Genomic DNA, 25,563 nt, shown 5'->3' on the forward strand with positions numbered 1-25,563 from the left:
GCTGCCAGTGTCCCTTGTGCACGGATGCACACAGCACCAGCCCTGGGCACGATCCTCTCGGGGATCTGCCAGACAAAAAGCCCCGTCCCCAGCCCTGGGGCCTCACAGGGAGGTTTCTGACCCTGGTTTCCTGCAGCGGCCAGGGACAGCGTGAACGTGACACCCAAAAGCAGCAATACAGAGCATCGAGATCAGCCCAGTCTGTCTGTCACTGACCCCACCCGTAGAGCCAGATGTCCCTGGCTGGGATGGATGTCCCTGGAAGAGATGGATGTCCTGGGTTAGGATGGATGGCCTCAGCTGGGATGGACGTCCCACACTAGGATGGATGTCCTGCGCTAGGACGGATGTCCCCAGCAGGGAAGGATGGCCTGGGGTGGCTTCCAGGGGCTGCTCCTGATGCTGCCCCTCCACATTTGGCATCTCCACGGTGACTCGCAGTCACATCCTCGCTGCCAGGAGCGAAGCCCTTTGGTGCTGGGGGCACGGGGCTGGCCGGGTCACGATGAGCCACCTCTCCCGCCGGGAGCCTGTCGTGGGGCACCCAGCGGTGCAACACCAGCACAAGGCGTTCTGTCAGACAAAATTATTTCAGTGCCCGGGCAAGCCTCTGGGCAGCGTCCCCTCGAAGCCGTGATGGCTGTGGGACCTCCTGTGCCGGGAAAGACCCCATTTCTCTGTGGGGCTTCTTCCTCCTGTAGCAAACCACAGGCAGAGCCGCTGCAGCCCTGTGTTTCGTAGCCCCCTGCAAATCTTGTTTTCAAGCAAGCACAAGGCAAAGGCAATCCAGCCAAGCATGGGGGGGCCCTTTCTGCACCCCAAAGCTGGGGTGCTCCTTAGCGTCTCCCTACACGGGCATCCACCAGCAGGTCCAGCCCCTTCACAGCAGGCTTTGGTAAGCAGGGACCTGGATTCGCTGCAGCAGCTGCTTGCAGGCAGCTCAGGCATCACCACCTTCAGAAGCAGCTCAGGGTGATGCTCAGCCAGGGAGGGACCACTCGTTCCCCCCGGGAGGAACCGGAGGGTCCTGGGGCTGCACGGATCAGGCCTGCAGCTCGGCGAGCCGCTTCTCCTCTTGGAGGTGGATGAGGATGTTGCGCTTGTTCACCACATCCAGCAACTGCGCCAGGATCTCCTGCTCGGCCACGCAATCCTCGGGTGTCTTCAGGGATTCTGCAGGAGCAGGGGGCCGGAGTGGGACTGGGTGGGTCACAGCCCCAGCCCCACTTCCCCCACCATGCACAGGGACCCCCTCTGGCACGTGCCAGCACTCACCTTCCCTGTTCATGTAGCACCGAAGCTTCTGGTCAAGCTGCCACTGCTGCTCCTCCAGCTTCAGCTCCTGCACCCTGCGGGGAGGGAAAGGGGGTGCTGGGTGCTGGGCTTGGGGTGGCTGGGTGAGCCAAGCCCCCCCCACTGCCCAGGGAGCATACCCCCAAGCCTTACTGGATCATGAGGTCTGACTCCTCGGACATCAGGCCATTCTTCTTCTGGACCAGATACAGTAGCTGGTTCATCCACTGCGTCTTCTGGTCAGCCAGGGTGCCTGCAGGGCAGCGGAGAGGACATGAGAAGGGCACAGACCCCCTGGACATGGGGATCACAGTGCCCTGTCCACCCTGGCCTTACGGTCCTCATCCCGGAGTAACTTCTCCAGCTTGATGCCCTGCTGCTCCAGCTCCTGGAAGGTCACCTCGATCTCCTCCAGCCGCCTCTGGATGGCCTGTAATGGAAGCGCAGTGGTCACCCGTGGGCCAGCACCTCCTGGAGCGTGGCCACTGCCAGCGGGATGGAGGGGAAGGGGGACAGCACTGGGCTGGGGACCTGGCTCTGCCCCATGGGTCTACCTGGGCTTTGCAGAACCGCTTCATCTGGGCTTCCCTGGCCCGGCGGGTGAGTGTGCGCTTCCAGGTGGGGTATTTCTCTTCTTCCCCCAGGTCCAGGCACTGTGAAGGGATGGTGGCATGGTCACGGGGGTCAGTCCCTGCACCGGGGCACCTCCTGCCCCAGCAGCTACGGCAGAGCCGGACCCAGTGCCTTAGTGAGAGGAGATACCAACAAGAGCCCCAGCCACCACCCAGGCTGGTGGGGTCACTGCTGCTCAGGGAAAGCACTCACCAACTCTGTCATCATGTCAAGGTCTGTGCCTTCCTCCCTCTCCTCCTCCTCCTCCTCACTCTCACTCTCCTCCAAAGCTGCTCCAAGAAAAAAGCCATTTCAGGCTGGTACCTCAGAAGCAGGACATGGGGCCAAGCAGGGTTCCAGAGGGACCCACAGCCCTGCTCGGCTGGAGACTCCAGCTTGCAGCCACCTACCTTCCTCCACTGCCATTTCCTCCTCCTTCTCCTCCCAAGCGCCCTGTCCCAGCCACGGGGCAGGGAGGGGCTCAGGTGGTGCCTGGAGCCGCAGACGAGCTGGCTTTGGCGGTGGCTCGAGCTCCGCTTCGCTAGTGAGGGACAGCGTGGACAGCTTGAGCTTCTCCAGGGGTGTGAGGACGATCTTCCTCCTGCCCCCGCTCTCTTCCTCCTCTCCCACCCCTTGGGGCTCCAGTCCAGGAACCTTCTCCTCCCTCACTACCCCCTCGGGCTGTGCCAGCAGCTCCTGCTCCTCCATGTCACCAGTATCCGCAGCATCCTCTGCTGCCCCAGGATCTGTCCCTGGCTGCGGGGCTGCTGGTGGGGGCTGCAGGAGATCGGGTGCCCCCTCCTTGGGGGACACACACGGGCTCCCAGCATCTGAGGGTAGGCGGGCAGCAGCAGCATCCTAGGGCAGAGCCAGTGGCAGAGGGGTGATGCAGCATGGGGCCGTGCCCGAGCATCCCCCTCCACCTTCTGCCTTTTCCCTATAATCTATGGGGCTTTATGGTGACTTACCCCATCAGGCAGCGCCAGCAGCTCATCCTGGGGCAGGTCCATGCCAGGGGGATTGGGGTAGTGAAGCGAGCAGTAAAAATGACCTGGGGGGGGGGCCCAAACCTGTATGACAACCTGCAAGGTGGAGAAGCCTTGCCCCAAGCACCCCCTCTTCCCAGAACCCGCCTCACCGTCCTCCTCGTCGAAGGCGTAGTCGCCCAGGCGCAGGGTGGCCCCGCACTGCCAGCACTGGAAGCAGCCGCGGTGGAAGAAGCGTCCCTCGGCGCTGGCTCGCTCCAGGATGTAGACGCGGCGGCTGCAGAAGTAGCAGGCGTCGCTGCTCTCCACGCGGGCTGGCAGCTGCGGGGGGAGAGGACAGGCTGGGGTGGCACCGGCGTGCTGGCACCCACCCTGCCCCAGGGCTTTACTGGCAGCCCAGGGGGCTCGGGGGGGACTTCGCTTCTCTTGCAGAAGTGGGTCTAGGTGCTCAGGATGGGGTTGCTGGCACCAGCAAGGGAGCGGCAGGTCTTGGCTCCGGAAAACCAGTTGGGTCAGGAAACAGGCAGGGAGGAGCCGGGAGCCCGTGGGCGTTCGCTTGCGCAGCCCTGGTCCCAGCCCTTGGCTCGGCCCCACCAGCCGCTGGTGCCCCCCAAGCACCCACCCACCTACAGCTCGACCCCCCAGGTGGGGCTGACACAAGTACCAACCTGCCCTGGGTCCGTTGTGGCAGCTGGCGGTGGCTCAAGGGCAGTGTCCAGAGTGTCTCCATCCAGCCCTGCGTCCAGCTACAAGCAACCCAAGGAGAGGGTCAGCCCCCCGCTCTCTCCCGGGACAGCTGCACCCCAGCAGAGCATCCCTTGAGGCACCCAGCTCAGACCCACCTCGACATCCCTGCAGCTCCTCTTTGCCTCGGCATCCTTCTGGGCACTGTCCTGCAAATGCAAAGGGAGTGGCTAGGATAGGGAGAGGGGCGCGATTTTGGGGTTTCACGAGGGTCTGGCTGGGGGTCCCTCACCTGGGCACGCTTGTGTGTCAGGTTCCGGCTCTTCTGCAGCTTGTTGAGGAAGAGGATGGCCCCTCGCGTGCCCCGGGTAGTCAGCGGCTTCTTGCTGACCTCCTCCACCTCTGCGCAGAGGGGACACAGCCACGCTGGTGAGACCCACCCGACAAGGCGGTGGGACGCAACCGGCCCTGCTGGGGCTCAGGGTGGGATAACCCCCTCCAAAAGCTCGCACCTGGAGAGGTCTTGAAAGCTTCATAAAACTGGCTGAGGTAGGTGATGAGCCCCAGGCGGTCGGGCTCTGCCATGGTGGCCATCTCGATGCTGGAGAGGACAGGCTGGATACCCAGATCCTGCTCTGCCGTGTCCAGCATCATCTGGTGGGTCCGGATGGGATCCTGGGAGTCCATGGAGTCAAAATCCCTGTGGGGAGACGTGGGTGCCATGAGGGTGGACTCTGCAGGGTGGGGGGTCCTGGGGGTTCCCAGGCACTCACACCAGGTCGGGGCGGAAGCGGTGGACAAGGGCGCAGAGGGCCAAGCCGCTGGTCCAGGAGGTGGTGAAGTTGGTCACCGCCACACCGCGGTACCCGGCCGTGCTGGCCTGGCACCAGCGCAGCAGCTCTTCATAGGCATCTCCGGAGACTGCTGGAGAGGCAGCACACATGTCCCCATCCCAAAAAGGCAGGGGACAACTCCCCAAGCCCTGGTCCCCCCTCCCAGCATCTGTTCTTTACGGGGGAAGGGGTCCCACAGGAATGAAGAGACACACACCCCACCCCAGGCAACCACCCCCCAAGGCTCAATAAATGGGTCGATAAAGCATCTGTCAATATTTCATGGTTCGGGATCAGTGTGGGCAAGAAGGAGGGGGACAGCCTACCCCCCCAAGAAGGCAGCTGGGGGGGGCTGTATCCCCCCAGGGGCCATGGGCAGAGGGAATGGAAACCAGCGGTGCCACTGGGATGGAAATGCAGCCACTACTGGGATGAGTGTGGCAGCCAGCTGGACATCAGCCAGGGCTCGAGAAAAGAAGAATGGGGAGGCAAATCAGGGCAGGAGCCGCTCTGGCATGGGCTGCCGGGAGGAGTGGGAAGTCCTGGCGCTGGGGGGCCGGGGCAGGACCGGCTGCTCCTACCAGTGCTGAGCCGGTTGTTGCTCTTCCTCTTGTGGTCCACCTCCACCATGCCCACGAGGTAGAGGTCCCGGACCTGCCAACGGGGACAAGCCAGTTGCACGTCACCACCTTCACAGAGCCAGCGCAGGGCACTGACCCCAGCAAGGGGGACACCCAGACACCCCCACATCCCCCCAGAACCACCCGCATCTACAACAGGCAATGCATTAAATGCCCTAGGGACCGACAGCTTCAGCCTTGCACCCTTTGGGGACAGGGGACCGTGCAAATCGCTGTCACCCTGACCGCCGGGGAGGCTGGGCTGGGTGGCTGCCCTGTGGCAGGACCTGGGCCAGGTACCTGGGTGGGTTTGATGGCCTGCAGGTTGATGTTGGGGTAGCGTGTGGCCGGGTCAATGCTGTACTGGCTGATGTTCTTGTTGGTGTTGTCCGGGGAGGTCTGCGAGAGGTGCTGGTAGATGCTCTCCCTGGGTGCAAGGGACAGTGCTGGACTCAGCGCCACCATCCTTGCCTGGTCCAGGACTAGCCCAGCGGGACGGGGGTACTCACCTCTCAGCCAGCACCTCCAGCGGGGGGGTCCCGGCTGCCCACCGCCGCACCATCCACGCTGCGTCGAAGGCAGCGAGGAAGCCCCTGGCCACGCCGGTGCCCAGCGGCCAGAAGGGCTGTGAAGGGAAAGGCCGAGAGAGATGGAGCTGGAGCTGTGCGGCCGGTCGGGGCGGCTGGGAGGAGGCAGGGAGCTGCCAGGCTTGGCGGGGGATGAAAGCAGGGAGCAGCGGCGGGACGCACAGGGAGCGGACGGGCGGCCGACTCCTCCCTGGCCCCACGGCTGAGTCGACGCTGCCACTGGTGTGGATGTGTCCGGGGAGGAGCTGGGCTGCTCCTCCACCCTGAACCCCCGCGGATCTCTGGTGGGGTTGGGGAAGGGGATAACCCCACCAAAGCATCCTGCTACTGGGACTTTGGGAGCCTGCTCCCAGGGATGGGGTGCACCAGGCAGTCAGGACAAGAAGCGCTCAGGGAGGGGGAATATATTGCGACCAACTCATCTCGCAGGGAGAGGGGAAACTGAGGCACACAGTGGTGCTGCAAGGGGCACCCTCACCTCCACCAAGCAGTCGCCCACCAGCCCGAGGAGCAGACGGGCCCCGTTGTGCTCCCGCACCAGCGCCGCGTTCTCCGAGCGTGTCATGCAGGTGAAGTCGAACATGTCGACATCCGGCAGGTTCCGGTGGTTGAGGGCAAACTCCAGATTGGGCAGGCGGTACTCGGTGGAGAAGTTGGCGGCTTCTTTGGCGTAGCTGAGGAGGGCATCCCGGTTCACGTTCTCCGCGGACAGAAGGCTCTCGATGTCCGATTTGTCCTGCAGGGATGGGGATGGGGTGAAGCCAACTGGGATGCAGGAGGTGGTTGTGCCACCACGCTTGGGGCTGTGAGCCCCCCAAAAGGAGATTTTCTCCCAGCACAGGACACCAGTTGCCAAAGCCCCCACCATCCCAGGGACGCATGGTCAAACCAACACCTGTGGTTTGTATCCCACCCTCCAGGCTTTCAGCCGGCCATCACGATGGGATCCCAGGGCTGGATCCTGCTCTCCTCACCTGGAGGATGACCCCCTTCTTGAGCAGGCTCTGCTTCTTGGCTGTCATGACGAAATAGTGAGTGTCGTCCTTGTAGTACACAATGTTTTCCAGGTCGATGCCTGGTGATGGGGAAGGGTCTCAGCTGAGCCATGGGGCAGAGCTGGGGCTATGGGGAGCCCCCGCACCAGGCTCAGCCACCAAATGTCCCCTGCAATGGGGCACCATGTGGGAACATGCACCCCACCATACAGGGGCCATCCCAGGGCTGAGCCTCCAGTTGCACTGGGAGGGTGGGGGATGCCCAGGCACCCCCAACGCTGGGGCTGGGACCACCGACCCGTTTTGTTGGAGAGGTTTTGGAAGAACTTCTGGTTGTAGATTTGGGCCACGCCGCTGATCTCGGCCACCTCCACCTCGGCCTGGCTGTGGCGGTTGATGAAGTTGGTGGTGATACCGATGGCCAGCTTCCCCCGCGTCTCCTTCCGCTTGAACCCTGCGGGCAGGGAGAGGTGTGAGCTCCCACCCAGACCCCCATAGCAGTCCCAGGGGTGCAGGGACCCGCTGCTGTCACCTTCGGGGACAAATCTGCCACCGCCAGCTGAGATGAGGACATCAAACTCATAGTGGCTGAGAGGAGAGGAGCTCGGCTGCAGCACAGCCCGCCAGCCACCTGCAGGGAGATGGACGGTCACGAGCGTGCTGGGTCTCAGCTGGGACCTGCTCCGGGGGTGGGGAGAGGCTTGCATCTCATTCCCCCACCCTGAAAAGCCATGCCCTGGGCTAGCAAAGGGACTGAGGGGCTCAAAGTGGCCACCCGCAGCCCTGTCCTTGACCCTGGGGGTGCCACCTGCCCTGCAACGATGCCTTACCCTGTCCACCCGCCTTGCCCGCAGGGGGTACGAGGCCCTTGAACTGCACGTTGATGTGCACCTCCACCCCCAGGAGCAGAGCCACCTTCAGCAGGATCAGCTGGAGCTGCCGGATACCTGGGAGGGGAAAAAGGGTACTCAGGGCTGCACCCCCTGGTCCCTGGGCTCCCCACAGTGGTGGGACTCTGGGGGTGCAGAGCTTGGTTCCCATGCCCCAAAACTCACTGATGTGGTCCAGGGTGCCAGTGCAGAAGCGCCCATAAAACTTCTTGGCGCCCAGTGCCCGCAGGTCATGGATGGTGAAGGGCCAGAGGTGCAGGACATTGTTGCGTGAGAAGGAGTCCCGCTTCTCCAGCAGCACCACGCGAGCGCCCAGCAGCGCCAGCTCGATGGCCACCCGCAGCCCACAGGGGCCGGCCCCCACCACCAAGCACTGCGAAGGGGACAGGCAGCGTGAAGGGGACTGGCACCCCCCAAGAGCAGGGGTTTGGGTAAATCCCCACAGAGCTCAGCACCACCACAGGCAGCATCTCCCCCCTTCCCTGGGTCGGGATCTGGCCCTCCCCGCTATTCCACTGTATTAGGACTCGAGGGAACGGCAGGGAGATGTGCCAGGGGAGGGTTAGGCTGGGCATTAGGAGAAGGCTCTTCCCCCAGAGGGTGGTGGAGCCCTGGAACAGGCTCCCCAGGGAGGCATCACGGCACCAGCCAGGCGATATTCCAGAGGCACTTGGACAAGGCCCTCAGAGACACGGTGTGAATTTGGGGTGTCCTGTGCAGGGATGGGAGCTGGACTCGATGCTCCTTGTGGGTCCCTCCCAGCTCAGGACAGTCTATGATTGCTGTTTTCCCCCAGGGCTGCAAGCAATCCTTCCTGCAAAGCCAGAGGCCCTGTGGGGTGCCCCCCACCTCCCCAGTTGCCTGAACCTTGCCTTCCAGTGGGGCAATGGCAGCAATTAAGATAAGGCATGCACACCTCCTGCCTGCTGGAGCCCACGAACAGGGAGATCTCACCAGCAACAAGCTCAAAACCAGGACTCAGGTTTGATCTCCTGCCAGCCCCTGCACAGGGCTGGGGGACAATGGGGCACCAGCAGTGGGGACAAAAGCCATCAGCTCTGGGACAGGGGGACAGAAATAGGGTCCCCCAGCCCCAGGGGGACGTCCTACCCTGGCATGTTCCTGTCCCCTGGAAAGGGCTCGGCAGGTCCCTCTGCCCCTTTGCAGCACCCCATGGGATGCCCCCAGCAAGGAGCAGCTGGGAGAAGGAAGGACGCTGCTGGCTGGGTGGCACAGAGATGACATCACACCATGGGGAGGGGAGCGGCGCTAATTAACACCGGTCTTATTAAATCCCATCAACCTCCCGCCTGGCACATCCTGCATCCTCCCGGGGTGGGGGCCAGGGTGTCCCAGGGGATGCTCTCACCCCGGGGACAAGGATGCAAGGCAAGGAGGGACCCGAACCCCGCACTTCATGCCCCCTCTACCTTGGTGCTGGCACAGGCTGTGCCCTGGTCGTAGTCCTTGTGCCCGGCTTTCTTATCCAGCTTGCTCCACAGGGCCTTGGCACTCCAGTAGTTGAGGGCAGCCTTGAGGCCATGGTAGAGCTGCAGCCCACTGCCCTGCAGCCCCAGCTGCCGGCACAGCTCCCCAAAGCAGCCCAGCACCTCCTGGCACTCCCCGGCACGCAGGAACCTCTCAAAGATGGCATGGGCCGGGTTGCCCGGCTCATCGGCCGGCATGCTCATCCCGCTTCACCCAGCAGCCTGGCGAGGGATGGCAGGGATAAGTGCGGGGCGAACCCTCCTGGACCCCCATCCTCAAACCCATCTAATACCAGACCTGGTGTCTCAGTGCAAGGTTTCCCAGCCGGGGATGTCGTTGGGTGATGGTGCCACCAAAATAGGGGCCCTTTCTGGCAGCAGCTAGCAGAGCCTCCCACGGGTGCTGCACCCAGCGAGCCACGGTGTCACCCTGCTGCGGTGCCGTCAGGGGAAGGGATGGGGAGTGCTGCAGTGGCAGCAACCGGCTTCCTCCATATGGCGTGTACCTGCAGCAGCCAAGAACAGAGTAAGGTGTTTTGGAGCAAACACGGCACTTCTCTTCACCCTTGGCCTTGCTGGGGTGGGGAGGGGTGTCCCAGCTGCAGGGACAAACCACAGCTGCCCCAAAAACCAGAAAGACCCAGCCCTGGGGCAGGAGGGAGCAGGACTGGACCCATCCCACCAGCCTGGTTTTTTGCAACTGGAGTGGGGAGACTCCCCCCACCACCTCCAGAGCACGGCGGAAGCAGATTAGCACAGAGGAAGCACTGGTGGAGAAACAAAAAAAAGCTAAACCACTGGTCAAACAGCCCCATCGCACCAGGGAACCTGCGGGAGGACGGGTGCAGTGCATACCCCCACAGGCACCCCACAACCCCCCTGCCCCTAGCATCTCCCGGGGGACCAGCACTCCTTGCATTTGCCTCCCACTCCTGGCACTGTCCCCCCGGCACCATCCCAATGCCACCCTCTGTCTTGCCAGCCCAAGCACGAAGCACAAAGCTCTGCCTTTTCCAGCCATTGTCGCCAAGCCCCGGGGCTGGGAAAGCCTCCCCCAGCCCAGCAAAGCAGCCGGCGGAGACGTGGCACTGCCAAGGAGGAGCTGGTGGGGAGGCTCAGGAAACCGGAGCACTCCTACCTTTGAACCATCGCTCTTTGCCCTCTCGCCACTCGGCGTTATGGTCAGGCATGTTGCGGCACCCCAAAGGCGGCAGCTGGCCCTGCAGCAGGACACTGGAGCGGGAAGGATGCTGCACCCCAGCTAAGCTGCCCTTGGTGGGGCAGGGGAAAGGACGCATTTAAGCCTGGGCTTAAATTTTGTCTGGAAAGCGCAAATTCTAGCAGGGTTTCAAGTTCAGTCTCACTGTGGCAGCTTCTGACATCTGCGTGGCACTTTGCAAGGCCAGCTGGAGCCACAGAGGATGCAAAGCACTTCTGTAGGTTACCTTCCCTCCCCAGCATCACAGCCAGGAAATCCCGGCAGTTTAACCTCTTCCTTCCTGGGCAGATACAAGGATTAAGCATCCAGCCAGGCCACAGCAGGAGCAGGCACCCACCAGTCCCCAAAGTGGCAGCTTGGGGACAGAGGACACGACTGATGCATTTGTAGTGCAGCTGTGAGACCCGGGGACAGATTTCTGCTCTTCCCCAGAGCAATGCAAACCCTCTGGCCCTGCCAGTGAGATGGAATGAGGAGCCTGGGGAAACCGAGGCAGCACTGCAAACCTCAACGGAGCGGTCACGCATGCTGTCCCACCAGCTGCCTGCCCTCCTCCCGCGGGAGGCTGCTGGGGCAGCTGTGCTGGCTGGCCGGGCTCCAGTGCCCTGCACTGCCCGGGCATGATGGGTTTTCCCCTGGGAGCTCATGTTCCGGCGCTGGCACCTGCCAAGGCCACCAGGTAGCAGCCCCAGGGCGATGGGGCAGAAGCAGCTGCCCGGGGTTGCGAGCACCCACTCCAGCATCACCAGCCCTGGCTCCGAAAAAAAAACATCTCAAGGCCTCAATTCCCACCCGACACGATGCCGGGGGGAGCACACCACCCAGGAAAGCTTTCCAGCACCAGTGCTTTGGCAAGGGAGGCTCAGGAGGCAGAACAAGCAGCCTGGTGCTACACCAAGTGTCCTACAGAAACAATGCTCGTGCTGGCACACTGCGTCCCCTTTGGCATGCTCGAACCCCCCCAGCAATTGCAAGCAAGGACAGAAACCCCCTCAGATACTCAGTTCCTGCAGGTTTGATGCAAACAAAGAGCTTTCAGCCCACAAAAGGCAGTGCCAGTGAAGAGGGGCAGGGTGCTGGGCCAGGCTGCCTCTGACTCTGCTATCCCCACAAAGGCCTTTTGCATTTCTTCCTTCAAAACTTCTCCTGTGAGCCAGAGGGAGGAGGTGGGGGCGTTGCAGCCAGCCCTGACTCAGCTCATGATGGCTCTGCTTGGCGTGGCATAGACATACAGCCTATACGACATCATCTGGGATCAGCATGTGTGGAGCACCCCTGGAGCTGGGACACCCCATCGCGCTTTGCAGGTCGGGGGGGGTCCTCCCTGCAGCCCCTTGGGAGATGGCTGGGGGAGATGCCCCAGGATGCTGGGCTGCTGGTGAGCTCACGTGTCTCCCAGGCACGTGGAAATGGGGTGGGAAAGGACACAGCTCCATACGGAGCTAATGAAAGGTGGGAAGATTTCCAGCAGCAGATCCCCTTCCAGCTGAGCCTCTCGCCTTGCCGCTGTGCCGGCTCCCAGGATGGACCAGGTTGCTCTGGGTTTGGCATCTGGCCTGGAGACCCCTGGGCCAGGCTGCTGAGCTGGGCTGGGCACCTGGAAAGTCCTTCCAGCAATTTCAGGGATAGCCCCAAGGCCAGAGGTTTTCTTGCGGCTGTTCAACGGCCTGGCCAAAGATCCTGCTTTTGACCGCTGGCTGAGCCGGGCCGGTGCTGGGAAGGGGTGAAGGTGGCAGGCACTCCTCTTCCTGGTGCTATTGTGCTCAGGAGAAACATCCAGGTGTCTGCTCCGGCAAGTGCCATCCTCCCCAGGCATGGGACCGGGCAGGGAAATTGCCTTGGCCAACCCCATGGAAACCTGCCCTAATTTGGCTGGGTTTTAATCATTGGAGGGAGGGGAAAAAATCCCTGTTGGTTCCTCTGGTTTGAGCTGGGGATGTGGGTGCATGGGCATCTCCCAGCTGAGCCCACCTTAACAACCCCCCCAGCGTGGTGTGGCGGGGAGAAGGGCTTAGGAGCAAGGACAAACCTGCCACCGGCACTGGCGAGGGCAGAGGCTGGCAGCTGCAGGGATGCGGTGTTGCAGTGCAGGGGGTTCCCTTTCAAGAGTGCATAAAACCTCTCAGAAAGCACATGCTGAAATCCCCCCTGGAGGTGCAGGTTGCTCGGCGGCTGCAGCAGCCGGCAGCGGAAGCCGGCACTTTTCTGGGGCATTTTGGTGTTGCCCTTTGCAGGGGATCCAAAAACCACAGCCTGGCCACCTACCAGGGATCCCTGGGCAGGGGGAGCAAACATGCCCCCCTATTTTGGCTGCTCAGTTTGCCCCCCTGCTCAGCATCAGCCCCAACCGAATTTTGGCACGAGGGGAAGTCGGTGCATGGCCGGGCTTTGCACCCCACATCCTTTTCCTCCTTTTTTGCCCCCAACCACAGTCGCCCCACGGGGTCAGCAGGAGATGTGTCTTGGGGTACAGTGGTGAGCCCCGGGTTCAGTTACCCAAATGTACCGGGGCCTTCATCCACCCCCGGCACAGGGGAACATGTCCCCTGGCCTCAGCCCCGGGATGGGGTACAGCCCTGAACCCCCAGCCAGGGCTGCCTCCGGGGGCGCCCGTGGAGCATCCCTCCCCCTGCACTGGGCAGAGGGGTCGGGATGGGGGAAAAGCGCTCAGCAAAGCACTTCCCACCCCATCCCACTCAGCACTGGGAGCACTGGTGGTACTGGGAATGGAGTGGAGAAGGAGGAGCAGGAACTGCTCTCTTTTCCCTTTGTCCCGGGGGAAGCAGAGCCCAGGGGCTGGAGGGGAAAAGCAGCAAGGATGGGGCGGGGGGACCCTGCTAGCCCCGGAGAGGCTTTGGGGAAGGGGCAGCAGGAGACAAAGCGCTACCCTGCCACCGAGCATCCTCGCTTGGCATCCCGGGGACACGCAGGACACGGGCACGGCGGGTCTGACCGCCTCCCCCCTCCTCCAGCACCCCAAAATCACCCCTGGGTTTTGGCACCCCCCCTCTTCCCCAGCTTGGGCAGCACGGCGGGGCCCGCAGCGATGCTCTCCCCGGTGGGGGGTGGGGATGCTGTCCCCTCCGTGTCCGCATCCGGGGAGGGGACACGGAGGTGGGGGGGCAGCAGGACCCTGACGACCCCCACACACACCCCCAGGGATGCTCTGTCCAACCCCACCTCCCCCCCCACTCACCTCTAGAGCCTCTCGGAGGGGGAAACTGAGGCACAGCCCGGGGGAAGGGGAGGGGCTCAGGGCTGCTCGCAGCCGGGCGAGGACGGGCAGGAAACGAGCTCCGGCTCCGCAAGCAGCTGCCGGCTCCCCCCCCACCCCTTCCCTTCCCCTCCTCTCTCCCCCCTCCCTTCTCCTCCCCTCCCCCTCGTCCGGGGGGACCCAGGCGTCCCGGCTGCTGCAAGGCGGTGCTTGGGGGGGGCGGGGGGCCGAGGCGCTCCGGCTTTGTGCCGCTGCAAATGTTGCTGCAATTGGGTTTTTGGCGTGCCGGAGGCTGGACGTCCCCCACCCGCGAGTGGCAACCCTGCCCTCCCCACGCCACGCCCGGAGATACGGAGCAGGGGACTCACAAAACAACCTCGGCTGGGTTGTTTTGGTTTTTTGTTGGTTTTTTTTTTTTTTTTACTTTTGGGATGAGAAATCGGCCTTTTTACAAAGCAAACTGAAAGATTTGGGTGATGAAACCAAACCACTTCGCTTTCCGCCCCGGCTCTGGCCGCTGCGCCGTACTTCCCCCCCCCAGCCAGCAATGGAGGCCAGGAGGGAGCTGTGGGCATGGGGGGGACCCGCTCAGTGCCAGCCCCGGACCCCGACCGCTGTCCCAACCACCACAGCCCTCGTGGAAACTTTTGGGGTGATGTTTCCACCTGGGTCCCCCGGGTGGGAATAGCCCCAGCGGGGTGAAGGTACCTTGGGGCAGAGGATGGAGCCGACGGGGTCACCGACGATCGCTCCTGGCCGGGTGCTTTTTTGGGTTTTTTTCTCGTGGCGGCGTCCTTGGGGTGCTGCTGACCTCTTGCCACGTGCCAGGGTGGGTGTCACAGCGAAGGGGCTTGCAGGTCGGTGACGCACAAGGGACAACCTGCCACGAGTCTGGGGACGGTGACTCAGGGACACGGGGCGAGCTGCCATACGGGGCGGGGGTTACGTTGGCCACCCATGAGTCACCCACGGCATTGCCGGCGGCCCTGGTGAGCAAGGCTGGCCAGCCCAGCACCTCCATCTCTCCTTCCCGCAGCTCCCTCGGGCCTCTTGCCAGGGGTCCCGGTGCAGAGCCCCCCCACCCCCGCAGCTCAGCTGGGGTGTTTCAAGCCCACCAGGCCCCTGCAAAGCTGCTGGGTGTGAGCACAAGTGGAGCCCACCCGCATTTCAGGGCTGCGAGAGGCCGGGGCGGACGCGGAAACGGGGCGTCTGCGTCAAACCAAGCAATTTTTCCCAAGCACCGGAGCGGTTGGAAACAGCTCCCTCTGTTTGTGAGTCCTCTGTGGTGCCTGCGAAAGTCTGAACGCTGCCCTGCTCCTTCCAGCCCCAGCTTTGTCCCCTGGGCAGCAGCAAACGAGCATCGGATCTTAATTACAGCTGCCCAGGCAGCAGGGACCGAGGATGTGCTGTGGCGAAGGGTGCCTGGCCAGCGCAGTGGGACACGGCTCTAACACAAACCCCCCGGCCGTGGGCAGCCCCGTCTCTGTCCCCAGCACAGGGGGATACGCAGCGGCATCACTGCACCCCTTGGTGTGCCAAGAGAACAGGCAAACTCATAGCATCAGTGAGGGCTGCTGCAGCTCCCTGAGCCCTTCGCACCTGTAAGGAGGCTCCAACCAAACCTCAGATGCCAGCACAGGATGTTTCCCCCTGCTCCAGCATTACAATTCCCCCATTTTTTTCCTCCAATTTTATTATTCTAGGATTTTGGTGTTTCCTGGTGTGGGGGAGGAACAGTGATGGAGAGCGGGTGCCTCCCGGCCGCCCCCCCCTCATGCTCCGGCTAGGCCTTGGGCGGTGCCACAGGCTGCAGCCGCTGCAGCTCCAGGACGCGGATGAGGAGGAGGAAGGCAATGCTCAGGAGAAGCAGCCAGAAGAAAACCCAGTAGTGCTGTGGGAGGAAGAGCCACGGCCGCCACAGCTCCGCCGGGGACCCCTTGGACCTGCGGAGAAGGTGACCAGAGATACTTGTCATCTGGAGGGGAGAGCAAGTCCCACCTCTGCCCCAGCTGGGGATGAGGAGCGCATTTAATTTAACCCCAAACCTCACTGGCCCTTTTGAAAACCCAAATGCAGGCTTGTGCCTGGGGAGGGCACGGGTGACCTGCAATGCATGGGGGAAACTGAGGCAGAGCAGGGTCGAGCTGAGGCAGCCAAGCAACATCCCAGCCTTCCATCACCAAATCCCCCAGCCCGTTTCCCATGTGCTGGCCACTGTGGGACCACAGAGTCCAGCAGCCACGGGGGGGATGCTGGGCACATGCAGGGCGCTGCTCACGTCAGCTGAAGCTGCTCCAGCTCCTCGTCCCCTGCACTTGAGCCTCTGCCATCTGCCTCAGCCACCGGCTCCCTGGTCACGGCACTGCCCTGGCCCTGCGGGTCCAGCTCGCTCCTGGGGAGGGAGAGGACGGGGTGCTGTGCCATGCCCTGTGGGCCAGTGGCAGCCGGTGCTGTGGCCTCCCTGCCACCCAGCGCGGTTACCTCTGGGTGCTGGGCCGGCGCTGGGCCCCCTCCCTCTCCAGCTCGCTGGCCGGGACCGCTCGGCTGTCGGGGCTGGCACCTGGCTGGGCACCGAAGGTGGGAGCATCAGTGGGGACCCAGACCCCTGGTAGCACCGAGCCTGGGGACACATGTCCGACAGCAGGGCACAGCTCCTGTCCTGCCCCCCTGTGCGTGTCCTTACCAAGAGTTGCTTAGGGATGACGGCGATGCTGACTCTGCGGCGGGCAGACCCCTGCAATGGAGGGGCTGGGGGTGAGCACCGTGCCAGCTGCCTCCCAGTGCTCCCCATCCCCTCTTTCCCCATCGCCTCCCCAGCACAGGCAAAGGACACTGAGGAGGAGAAGGGATGCTGCCAGCCTCCCACTGGCCCTGGCGCTAAGGGGGAAGCCAGAGGTCTGGTGAGATGAGGGAAGGTCAAAGCCAAGGGGTTTGTGCCTGTCCTTACTGCTCCAAGCTGTGCCGGCAGGGCTGCCTAACCCCCTCCCCAAGCACTCCCCTACCTCTTGAGCTGTAGGGGAATCAGTGCCGAATTCGAGCTGGTGCTGTGCTAGAGGACAGCCAAGCCTGCGGCTCTCGCGCTATGACCCTGCAATGCAGAGGGACCTTCCTGAGATCCCCGGGACAAGCAGCCCCCAGCCCCGGGCACCCTGTCTCCCTGCAGCCCTTCAAAGCTGCCCCTACATTTGCCTCGTCCCAGGCATTTCTAGCAGACCTTGCCCGCAGCAAGAAGCTGGCAGGGGTGGCATTGCCTGGGGACTAGCGTGTGTGTGGGGTCTGCCCGGCAAGGGAGAGTGGCAGGGTATGGGGGGGAGTGGTGGCTCTGGGGCCACTGAACTGGGACCAGTTACCTGCTGGAAAGTTCTCATCAGGGGGTGAGGCTTCAGCCGTGGCTCCATGTCATCTGGGAGCAAAGAGAAGCAACCTTACATCACCCCCAAAAAATTAAGACGGGGCTGAGAGTTGCAAACCTCCCTCCTATGGAAAGCTACCCTGGCCACGTGCTCTGTGCTTGGTGCAATTCACAGGAGTGCCCTGGCTGGGGGGACCTTGCTTGCATGCACGTGATGGCGTGCGTGGCGTTTGGCATCCAGGGACAGAGCGTCCTTTGTGTGTGCCGTGCCCCCCTGCCCCGCATTCCCAGCTGGGCCGCGGGACGATGGCTCTCCGGCCACCAGCACCTGCTCCCATGCTGCGTCTGCTGTTACACCGGCCCCTCGTATTTGTCATCGGGTCCCAGCTGTCACCCGCCCCCAGTCCCCAGCTCGCACAACCCACCAGCTCTGCAGCGCGGGGTCACACTGACCCCCCGGAGCGGTTCAGGACCAAATCCTGCAGGGTTGCCCCGTGCAAACCCCGTGCGGGCCCCGGCGGCAGAGCCCACCTCACCCTGGGTCTCCGCCAGCTGCCGGTTGCGGGAGTTTTGCTGGATCAGGCGCTTCATCTCCTCCAGCTCCGCGTGTTCCCGCATGTGGTGCCGCTTTAGGTTCTCCACGTGCTGGACCATCACCTCTGCCGCTCGGCTCATCCGGGCCTCCTGCAGCCGGGCAGGGTGGGGGATCAGGGCCTCTGTCTCCTGGTCCCTAGGGACCCAGGTTCCTGCCAGTCCCTCACCGTGCATCCCCATGGAGCCTCCACCCAGGGGGTGCAAATGCATCCCCTTCGTGGTCCCGAGGGCAGGCAGAACCCTTGCACCCCGCTACATGCAAATGTGAAGTCAATGCCAGCACCACGAGGAGGAGGGACAAACCCCAGCAAGCCCAGGGACGGGTCCCCCAGCCCAGGCACAGCAGCCTCCATCCCTCCTGGCCCTGGCAGGGAGCCCCAAGTGATGCACAGACCTGATGTACGGCCCCCAGCTTCTCCGCGGCACTGGTTGCCCGCTCGACGGCAGCTGCCAGCACAGTCAGGCTGCGCTGCAGCTGCTCCAGCGCCTCCTTGCAGCCCGTGTCGGTGCAGGATGGTCCCAGCCTCTGTGGAGGGAGAGGTGGAGGATGAAGCTGCTGAAGCCAGAACTCTGAGTTGTCCAAATGCCCCCAGGGCTGGAAGCCCCCAGCAGGTGCCAGGCCCCTGCCCTGGTGCCCGCCTACCTCCAGGGCAGCCCGACACTGCCCCAGCTCCTCCTGGATGTTTTCCTCTGCCGCATCCCGCGCCCGTTTCTCCACCTGCACCCGTTGCCGCAGGGTGAACAGGTCGCAGCGAAAAGCCAGGGCGAGGTGGGCAAAGGCTGCCTGCAGGGTGGGAAGGTGAGAGGTGGGACACAGGGTGAAGGGGAGGCCACCAGGGCCGTGCACTGCTGTCCCCAAGGCACAGACAGACCCCCTGGCATGACACCAAGCAGGGCAGTGCTTGCCTTGCCCCAGCACCTGGTAGGTTGCTGCGCACTGGGGACAGCCCCCATGAGAAGCCTCCCTGACTGAGACACATCCCCCAGGCAGTTGATAATGCATGGAAATCCCAAGCCCTCCTGGCAAGAGCGTGTGCCAGGCAGACGCCAGCTCTTGCTGCAGGTCCCAGCTGACAGCAAAGCCTGACTCAGCCCTGGCACTCACAGGAAAATTATTTTTATTAGCACAGCTTCTACCACTTCCCCAGCTAAGGGTGCTTTCAGCAAGCTGCAGAGCACTTTGTGGGATTGCCGGGCGTGCAGAGGACAGGCTCATCTTGCCATGGAAATGCAGCTGCCTCCAAATGCCAACAGCATCACCGGAAAAGGGATTTTTAAGGTGACTGCCAGGGGACTGCGGTGCCTGGAGGGCGTCCAGGAGCAGGGCACAGCCCTGGGAGTGTGAGCCAGCAAGGTGTCGGTCCCTCTGTCCCCCTTCCCCAGCCCACCCGCAGCCCCTGGCAGCCCTCACCTCCAAGTCCTGCTCCGTCAAAGCTGCCCTGCAGAAAGAGAAGTGCTGTCAGGGGTGGAGGCACCACGAGGACTGCATACTGAAAATGCCCTTGGTCCGCTTCCCAGGGGTGCTAGGGGTGCCAGCCACCACCAGAAATGGGGACCCCAGTGCCCCTCGCCTGGAGATCAGCTCTTGTGCAGTGGAAAAGGAGGAACGTCTAATCCCTGGATGACGTGGTGCCCCGGGACCCCCCTCTCCTGTGGACCCTGGAGGCATGCAGGTGTTCACTGGTCTTACTTGTGCAAGCCTAGTCTCTCCAGCACTGAGAGTTCGCTGGGGAAACTCAGCAGCGGCTCCTCTGGGGTTTCTGCATCTGCAGAGAGGCAGTAATGTCACGTGAGAGACCACATGTGAAAGTTTTCCTTGGCCTTTCCTCCTCCCTCTGCCCTCCTGTCCCAGCAGGCAGCAGGTGCCTGTGGTGTGGGACTGTCCCAATCCTTCCCCCAGCATCAGCGGGGCTTCAGGTCCCGCCAGGCCAGTCCCCCCTTCCCCATGTCCCCGCTAAGGGATACAACCCCCCATCAGGCCATGCTGTTCCCACACTCGTCCCCAGCTACTTCAAGCATTCCCCTAAGGGGAGCCAGATGGGATGTGGGATGGGGACTCACCCACCTTCCTCGGTCCTACCACTGTCCCTGGTGCGCGCAGACGGCTCCTGCCTGTCCGTGCCTGGCACCTGTGGGGCACAAAGGCACTGCCGGGGCAAACCCCTCCCTGGTGCTGGATGGCAGCCCAAAAAGAGCAGCCTCGAGATGCTGGGGGTCTGGCTGAGCCCCAGGGGCTGGGGAGGGAAGGGTCCCCCTGACCTTCCGCCTTCCCTTCCCTCTCACCTCACTGACATGCTCCACGCTGTGCTCGCTCCCAGCCAAAACCCCATCTGGGTGCCCCTGGGGACTGCTCATCCTCCCTGGGAACAGAAAGGGTGGTGGGAGCTGGGCAGCAGTATCCCCTCCCCAGGCTGACACCACCAGAAGTGGGGACCCCAAGTGCCCCTCGCCTGGAAAGCAGCTCTTGTGCAGTGGAAAAGGAGGAAAAAGGAGAGGCACCCCTCCCCCCCAACCACCGCTGGCATCTCTGCAGCCCGCAGGCTCCCAGGGAGCACGGGCTGGCAGGAGCCCCCCAGAAGACCCCTGTGGGGTTAAGGGAGCTGCAGCCAGGCTGGGCCAGGGTGGGGGGGGAGGGTGAGGGGTCTGGTGCAGCAGGTGGGTTACAGCTGGCGAGGCAGATCCAGGAGATGGGGTTGGGGTCCCAGGGCTGGAAGGGGTGCAGGGTTGCAGGAAGGTGCTGCTAGGCCAGGGGACACCCTCATGCTGGACCCGTGCAATGCTGCTCCGGGGGGGGAAGGAGCAAAAGCCACCCCTTTCCCCACATCCCCACCCTGGGCTGCCCTTACCTTCATCTGGAGACACGGGGAGCCCAGCCAGCTCTGCCTGCTGCTCCCTGTAGAGAGAAGCCCGGGTAAATCCCAAAGAAACTCTGGCAGCAGAGGCAGCATCCCACCCCCTCTGCCCTCCCCCAGCCACCACGGCACCCCTCAGTGGGATGCTGCTTCGGACCTGGGTCCTTTCTGAGCATCCTCTGCAGCCCGCTCCGTCCCTGCTCTCCCTGGCACGGTCGCAGCAGCCCCCTCCGCTCTCGCAGCCGCCGCAGAGCTGCCACCGAGGAGCCCGCTGAAGCTGTTTCCAGCCAACAATGAGTCACCGGCCCACGGCCGTGCTTCTCCTCAGCACATTTTTTTTTGTTGGGTTTTTTTTTTTTTTTTTCCCTGGCTGCCAAGCGGACCTTGGTATGAGCCGGCCTCTTCCAAAGCACCACAACAAACCTGGCTGCCGGCAGAGCCTGGATGCCATCTCACGTCACTGCCACGGGGACGGCAGGCCTTGGCACGTGCTCTTGTCCCTCCAAAAGTCATCAGGAGGGCCTGGCCACCCCAAAACCCTGTCCTGGGTGCAAGGAAGTCTGGTAGCTCTGTAGCATCCCTGCTTGCTGGGGCTGGGGATGCTGGAGCACGCCAGGGATGGCAGGTCACCTGGGCATGGAGATATAGGGGCTGTCATGCAAACAGCCCTCTGTGGCCTCGTGCTGGAGCCCAGCACCCAACTGGGAAAGGGTTTGAACCCCCAAACTTTGCACGTGGCTCTGGAAAGGGCTACAGCTGGGCTTTTCCCTCTCCTCCCTACAAGCCTGGGGGTTGTTCCCCAGGGGCAGTAGCTGCAGGAGAAGGGGCTGCTGTGCCAAAATGATGCTTGGTGCCTTGGAGCGGGGTGATGCTCCAGCCAGCATTCCCCCCGCCTTGCCTGACACTGCCATCCCTGTCCCATCCACACCCGGAGAGCCATGGGGGTCTTCATGCACATACCTCCGAGGAGAGGGGCTGGGTCGGCAGCTCATCCTCTGCCGCTGCCGCCGGTGTCGGTACCCCTGGGCGAGTCCCTGCGCCTCCTCTTCCCCCTCTCCCAGCGAGGTCCCTGCGAGCGGCTTCATTTGCAAAGCGCGGAGGCTCCAGGACCAGCACACCTATCATGAGAGACACATATTAGCTGCGCGCAGATGGGAGAACGCCTCTAAATGTTATATTTTTAAAGCATTTTCTCACCCAGCAGGAGCTCCAATCTCCTCTGCTTAGCGTGGAGGCATCTGTGGGAAAAGAGGTGGAGAGGCCCGCTGCAATTCAGGCGGATGCTGCTGGGATTCAGGCGGGCACGGAGTGAGGCAAACAAGGAATTTATTACAAGCCCCATTTCTGTGCAGTGCTGAGGGTGGACTTTCCCGCTCGCCACCCCCGTTACCCTCCCACAGGGCAATCCTCTCTTGGGGCTCGTGATGTGGGTTATCTCCATGGGGGGAGATAAGTTTGCACCCGCCTACTGGTGTGAGCACCCAGTGTAAAGCAGGAGACACCCACTGTACCCCAGGCAGGGGACAGTCCAATCCCAGAGCATCCCCCTGCCAGGCTGGCTCCCAGAGAGACAAATATAAGAGATTTCCAAGTCCAAGGGAGCTTGGGCATCTCATTTATGCTATTTTGCAATGTTTAAAAATCAGAGAAAGCCAGCAGAAAATCCAGAGATTCCCTCTTCCAGCCCAGGGTAAAGTCACTGTGCAGAAGGGGCTGTCCTGCAGGATGTGTCTCCTTGGGAGCTGTGCCCATGGACATGCAGATATGGGGCAAAAGGAGGTTCTTTTTTCTGGCTGGGACAAGAAATGCAGCAGAGATTTAAGGGGACAGAGAGCAGGGACTGGTTGAAGCCCCACATGCCTGTGCACTGCTTTGGCCAAGCTCAGTCACCCCAGCACCAAGCAGGGCCATCACCCATCTCGCCCCCATGCCGAGCAGCGCCATCACCTGTCTCCCGGAGCCCACTCAGCCCTGATGGAGCTGTAAAAGCAAGCAGCACTTGGCATCTGTCAAAACAAGCCCATTTCATTCCTATGCAAGGGACATTATCCCTGTCACTTCTGCCAAGGGTCCCAGGAGCCCCTGGCCACAAGGGATCAGTGAAACTCATCACATCAGCGAGCATCAGAGTTTTCCCAAGGGCTGGTCCCTGTTGCAAAGCACTCGCTCTAACAGCCACGGCAGACCCTGCTGATTTACTACAGCTCAGTCAGCCTTACAGACACTCGCTCCTTATCTTTGTTTTACGGATGGAAATACAGAGGCATGCAGCTTGTTTGCCCAGCATGGCATAAATATCCCCCTGGGAAGCCAGACCAAGTGCTTTCCCTCAGCTCGACGACTTTACCAAACGCTCCCCGGGTCGTTACCTGCCTGAACTTGTCTCAAGCAGACGAAGGTAGATGCTGGGGCCACCCAGCTCAGACCCGGTGCTCGGCGCTGTTGGGTCCCCGGCAGACCCGGGAAGGGGGTCAGGGGACAAGGCACGGCTGGCAGATGGTGGGTTGGGGGGTGCTGGGGCCCCACACTGCAAGCTGCTGGCGGCAGTCTCCCCGGAGGGGAGAGCGACCGCATCTGCGGCAGAGGGAGCTGCCAGGGAAGAGCTCGATGCAAGAAGGCCTTTAAAGGACATGCATGAGAGCGGCTGGGAGCTCCCTGCGCGGGGCCGGGGCGGGCTGAGTGCTTTGCAGGTGGCCAGGCGACCTCTGCTTTCAGTGCAGGGCCAGATCCTGCACCTGGTCTTTGCGGGTGACAGCTATTACCCAGAGCTGGGAGAGGCTGCAGCTGCTCCGCCGGTGCCCAGTGTTTGCAGAGTGGAGTCGACCCAAGCCTCAGCATCTGCCTGGCAGGAGGCTCAGGACAGGGCAGTGGCACTCAGGACCTCCATGGAGATGGGGAATCCCCCTGTGCCTTCATGGGGAGGCACAGCACTAGGCTAAGCCAGGATGGCTGACGAGGAGCCCCTGTAGCATCGTATTTGATGATGCCACCATCCTTCCTGCCCCACTTTCCCCCAGCCATCACCCCCACTGCCCCTTCCCCTGCCCAATTCCTTTGCTCAAATCCATCACATCCCCTAAAGCCGCTTTCTTCCGCTAATAAGCTTACATGGAGTCAGACTCAACGCTCAGCACTACAGAGGACCAGGCTGCAGGCAGGCAGCCGCCATCAGCCCCCCATGCCCAGGGACCCTGCTGTACCACAAGGAACAAGACAGGTCCTTGGGGTCTGCAAACCTCATAAGCCCTCAGAGGTCAGCCAGCAAATGGCATTTCCCAGCCCCGGGGCAGGGCTGGCCCAGGCTCATGCCCATCTGCTGAGAGCGCAGGATGCGGCCCCAGGTCCAGGGAGCATCCAGGGAGGGCTGAGAGAGGCCCTTTGCGGCTTTGAAGCAGGAGCTGTGCTGTGCCATAGTGGGATGAGGCTTTGGAAATGGCCATCAACAACGGTCCCCACCAGGTCAGGATTTCAAAATCCTCGAAGCTTCAGGGATGGGGTTTCCTGTCTCAGGACAAACACCTCCTGCTTCCACCTGACCCAAAAGCAGAGCTGCTGAGAAATCATGAGTCATCTTAGGGGAAGAATAGCCCCAAATTCCTGTGCTGGCTTCCCTTTCGCACATACCTACCAACACACACTGTGGTCTGCATGACTAGCGCCAATTAATGACAATTAACACATCCTAAAGTCCACACCACCAGCACCAGGAAAACATGGGACATGCTGAAAGGCAGGATTTTCTCTCTTCCTCATCCCTCTGCTGTCCACCTCTGAGAGTCTCCGTGCACAAGGGCTGGCCGCTCGCGCTTCTTTTCAGCGCAGGGTTTGCCGAGTCACGCTTCCCAGAGTGAGCAGGTCCCCTGGCCCAAGCTGCATGAGGATGCTCAGGGCTTGCAAGGGCAGGGACGGATCCATCCCGCAGGTGAGTATGTCCATGCATGTCTGTCTGGAGACAGCTGAGCCCTGGGTGCTGTGCGGCAGTGATAACCCCAAGCAGCAGAGCTCCCCCCCTGCCCATTACCCCCAGTGCTTTCCCAGCCGCTCAGCAATCTTGCCTTCTGGCTCTATATCTTGAAACACAGATGAATTCTCCAGGCATGAAGCCAGGTTTGCATTAGCACCCCCACTGGTCCCATCACTGGGCTAAGTCGCCTCCAGGCACCCCTTTGTTTCAGAAAGGTGAGCCTCGAGCAGAGGGGAAGACCTTTACTTTGGGCTGAGACTCAGCAGACGAGCCCAGCACTCAATTGTGAAGCCATTCCCCTCCTTGAGGGCCTCCCCCCGCCCTCATTACATGAGGGTCTGCTGGGGCACACAGGTGCAGACTATATATTTTATTGCTGAGTACCCTTTCTAGCCAAGCACAAGGTCTCTCCTCGACAGAGCCTCCAGCCAAGGCTCCTGTAGCAGGGCATGGAAGTAAAAGCACCTTCACAGCATGATGCTGAGCAGATGGAGGGTACAAAACCAGCCGCTCCTGAGGATGGGCAGTGCAGTAGCAGAGGCTGGTGAGCTCAGGGGATGGAGGATGGACACCTTTGCATACGCCAGTGCCTTGCCATCCACACAGCCTGGTCCTGCTGGCCCCGTCCCCACAGAGACCCTGCTTCCTCCCCGAGGGCAGCAGCCTGGCACCGGGCTCGCAGCAGATCAGGCTCCGTAGCCTCTCTCTAGTCTCCTGGCAGGTCCACAGCTGCAGCAAGTTGCTCCATGGAGGACACAGACCTAAGGACACCATCACATTGGTTCCCCCCACTGGAATAGAGCTTTGCTGCCTAAAAACTCCTCTATTCCTTCACACACACGCAGGCTGAGAGGTTCAATAAGAGGCAATGCCTCTTTTTGCAAACCATCCCATTCAAAGAGCCTCTAAAACATTCCTTAAAACACCCAGGGATTTTTAAGTACTCTTATTTTTAACCTGGGAGCATTGTGATCACAATCTAGGTATTGTAGGGCCTCAAACAAGCAAAAGCAGCCCAGCTCCCCACGCCCAGACCTGTTCAGCCGGGACGAACAAGACCCTGCTGGGAGGTCTCCAGCCCAGAGGTGAGCGGCAGCAAGCTGCTGCAGGCTCTGGCTTTGCCCCTTACGTCTCCTTCCAGTGAGGTCCCACCGGCGATGTGGCAGCCTACGGCAACGGCATCTTCCCAGGGCTCCTCCTGAAACGGAGCTGAACTTGCAGCTCAGATCGCAGAGACCGTGGTCATCTGGATTATCCACTTCTCAGAGGAAAGCTGCTCAGACTGACATGGGCTGCTACTGCTGATGCAGCAAATGTGATTTAATAGCTCTGTGCAGGAGGCCCAACCATAAAGCAACACCCCAGCCCTCCAGCAAATTCA

The 25,563-nt window shown here is 62.1% G+C and overlaps 2 protein-coding genes across 3 annotated transcripts; both read right to left on the minus strand.

Annotated features, from left to right (window-relative positions):
* Window positions 1-301: 301 nt before the first annotated feature.
* MICAL1 (microtubule associated monooxygenase, calponin and LIM domain containing 1) lies at window positions 302-13,497 on the minus strand. Of its 2 annotated transcripts, none has more exons than XM_075115591.1 (26): window positions 13,403-13,497; window positions 9,286-9,493; window positions 8,931-9,209; window positions 7,666-7,873; window positions 7,441-7,557; window positions 7,143-7,241; window positions 6,909-7,064; window positions 6,590-6,690; window positions 6,094-6,351; window positions 5,538-5,653; window positions 5,329-5,455; window positions 4,990-5,062; window positions 4,349-4,496; window positions 4,088-4,275; window positions 3,868-3,977; window positions 3,734-3,784; window positions 3,560-3,637; window positions 3,044-3,212; window positions 2,874-2,956; window positions 2,316-2,763; window positions 2,119-2,195; window positions 1,848-1,946; window positions 1,630-1,723; window positions 1,447-1,546; window positions 1,276-1,349; window positions 302-1,173 (listed from the first exon to the last, which is right to left on the minus strand). In XM_075115591.1, exons 3-26 carry the CDS (start codon window positions 9,189-9,191, stop codon window positions 1,043-1,045), a joined length of 3,366 nt encoding a protein of 1,121 aa, XP_074971692.1. In that variant the 5' UTR covers window positions 9,192-9,209; window positions 9,286-9,493; window positions 13,403-13,497; the 3' UTR covers window positions 302-1,042. The 2 variants fall into 2 exon arrangements, with proteins under 2 accessions (XP_074971692.1, XP_074971691.1); XM_075115590.1 differs by having other exon boundaries at window positions 4,349-4,499; window positions 13,403-13,496.
* Window positions 13,498-15,102: 1,605 nt separating this feature from the next.
* Window positions 15,103-22,788, minus strand: LOC142067072 (uncharacterized). The gene is made up of 16 exons (XM_075115335.1): window positions 22,588-22,788; window positions 21,416-21,456; window positions 21,179-21,336; window positions 20,213-20,259; window positions 19,650-19,726; window positions 19,432-19,495; window positions 19,057-19,132; window positions 18,778-18,805; window positions 18,010-18,150; window positions 17,761-17,892; window positions 17,309-17,456; window positions 16,771-16,823; window positions 16,104-16,154; window positions 15,902-15,984; window positions 15,699-15,812; window positions 15,103-15,363 (listed from the first exon to the last, which is right to left on the minus strand). Exons 3-16 carry the CDS (start codon window positions 21,301-21,303, stop codon window positions 15,204-15,206), a joined length of 1,299 nt encoding a protein of 432 aa, XP_074971436.1. The 5' UTR covers window positions 21,304-21,336; window positions 21,416-21,456; window positions 22,588-22,788; the 3' UTR covers window positions 15,103-15,203.
* Window positions 22,789-25,563: the final 2,775 nt, after the last annotated feature.

This window comes from Phalacrocorax aristotelis, chromosome 21, assembly GCF_949628215.1.
Source record: "Phalacrocorax aristotelis chromosome 21, bGulAri2.1, whole genome shotgun sequence".
In the NCBI taxonomy this organism is placed as follows: Eukaryota; Metazoa; Chordata; class Aves; order Suliformes; family Phalacrocoracidae; genus Phalacrocorax; species Phalacrocorax aristotelis.

Excerpts from the sequence above, each read along its gene's own strand:
- LOC142067072 (XM_075115335.1), bottom strand. The coding sequence starts at position 21,303 with ATGAAGCCGCTCGCAGGGACCTCGCTGGGAGAGGGGGAAGAGGAGGCG. Across the intron at positions 19,727-20,212 it reads CCCCGTGTCTCCAGATGAAG|GGAGGATGAGCAGTCCCCAG; the intron begins GTAAGGGCAGCC and ends TTCTGTTCCCAG. Across the intron at positions 16,824-17,308 it reads GCAGCTGGCGGAGACCCAGG|ATGACATGGAGCCACGGCTG; the intron begins GTGAGGTGGGCT and ends CTTTGCTCCCAG.
- MICAL1 (XM_075115590.1), bottom strand. The coding sequence starts at position 9,191 with ATGAGCATGCCGGCCGATGAGCCGGGCAACCCGGCCCATGCCATCTTT. Across the intron at positions 4,500-4,989 it reads CAACAACCGGCTCAGCACTG|CAGTCTCCGGAGATGCCTAT; the intron begins GTAGGAGCAGCC and ends CTGCCTCTCCAG. Across the intron at positions 2,957-3,043 it reads CGCCTTCGACGAGGAGGACG|GTCATTTTTACTGCTCGCTT; the intron begins GTGAGGCGGGTT and ends CCCCCCCCCCAG.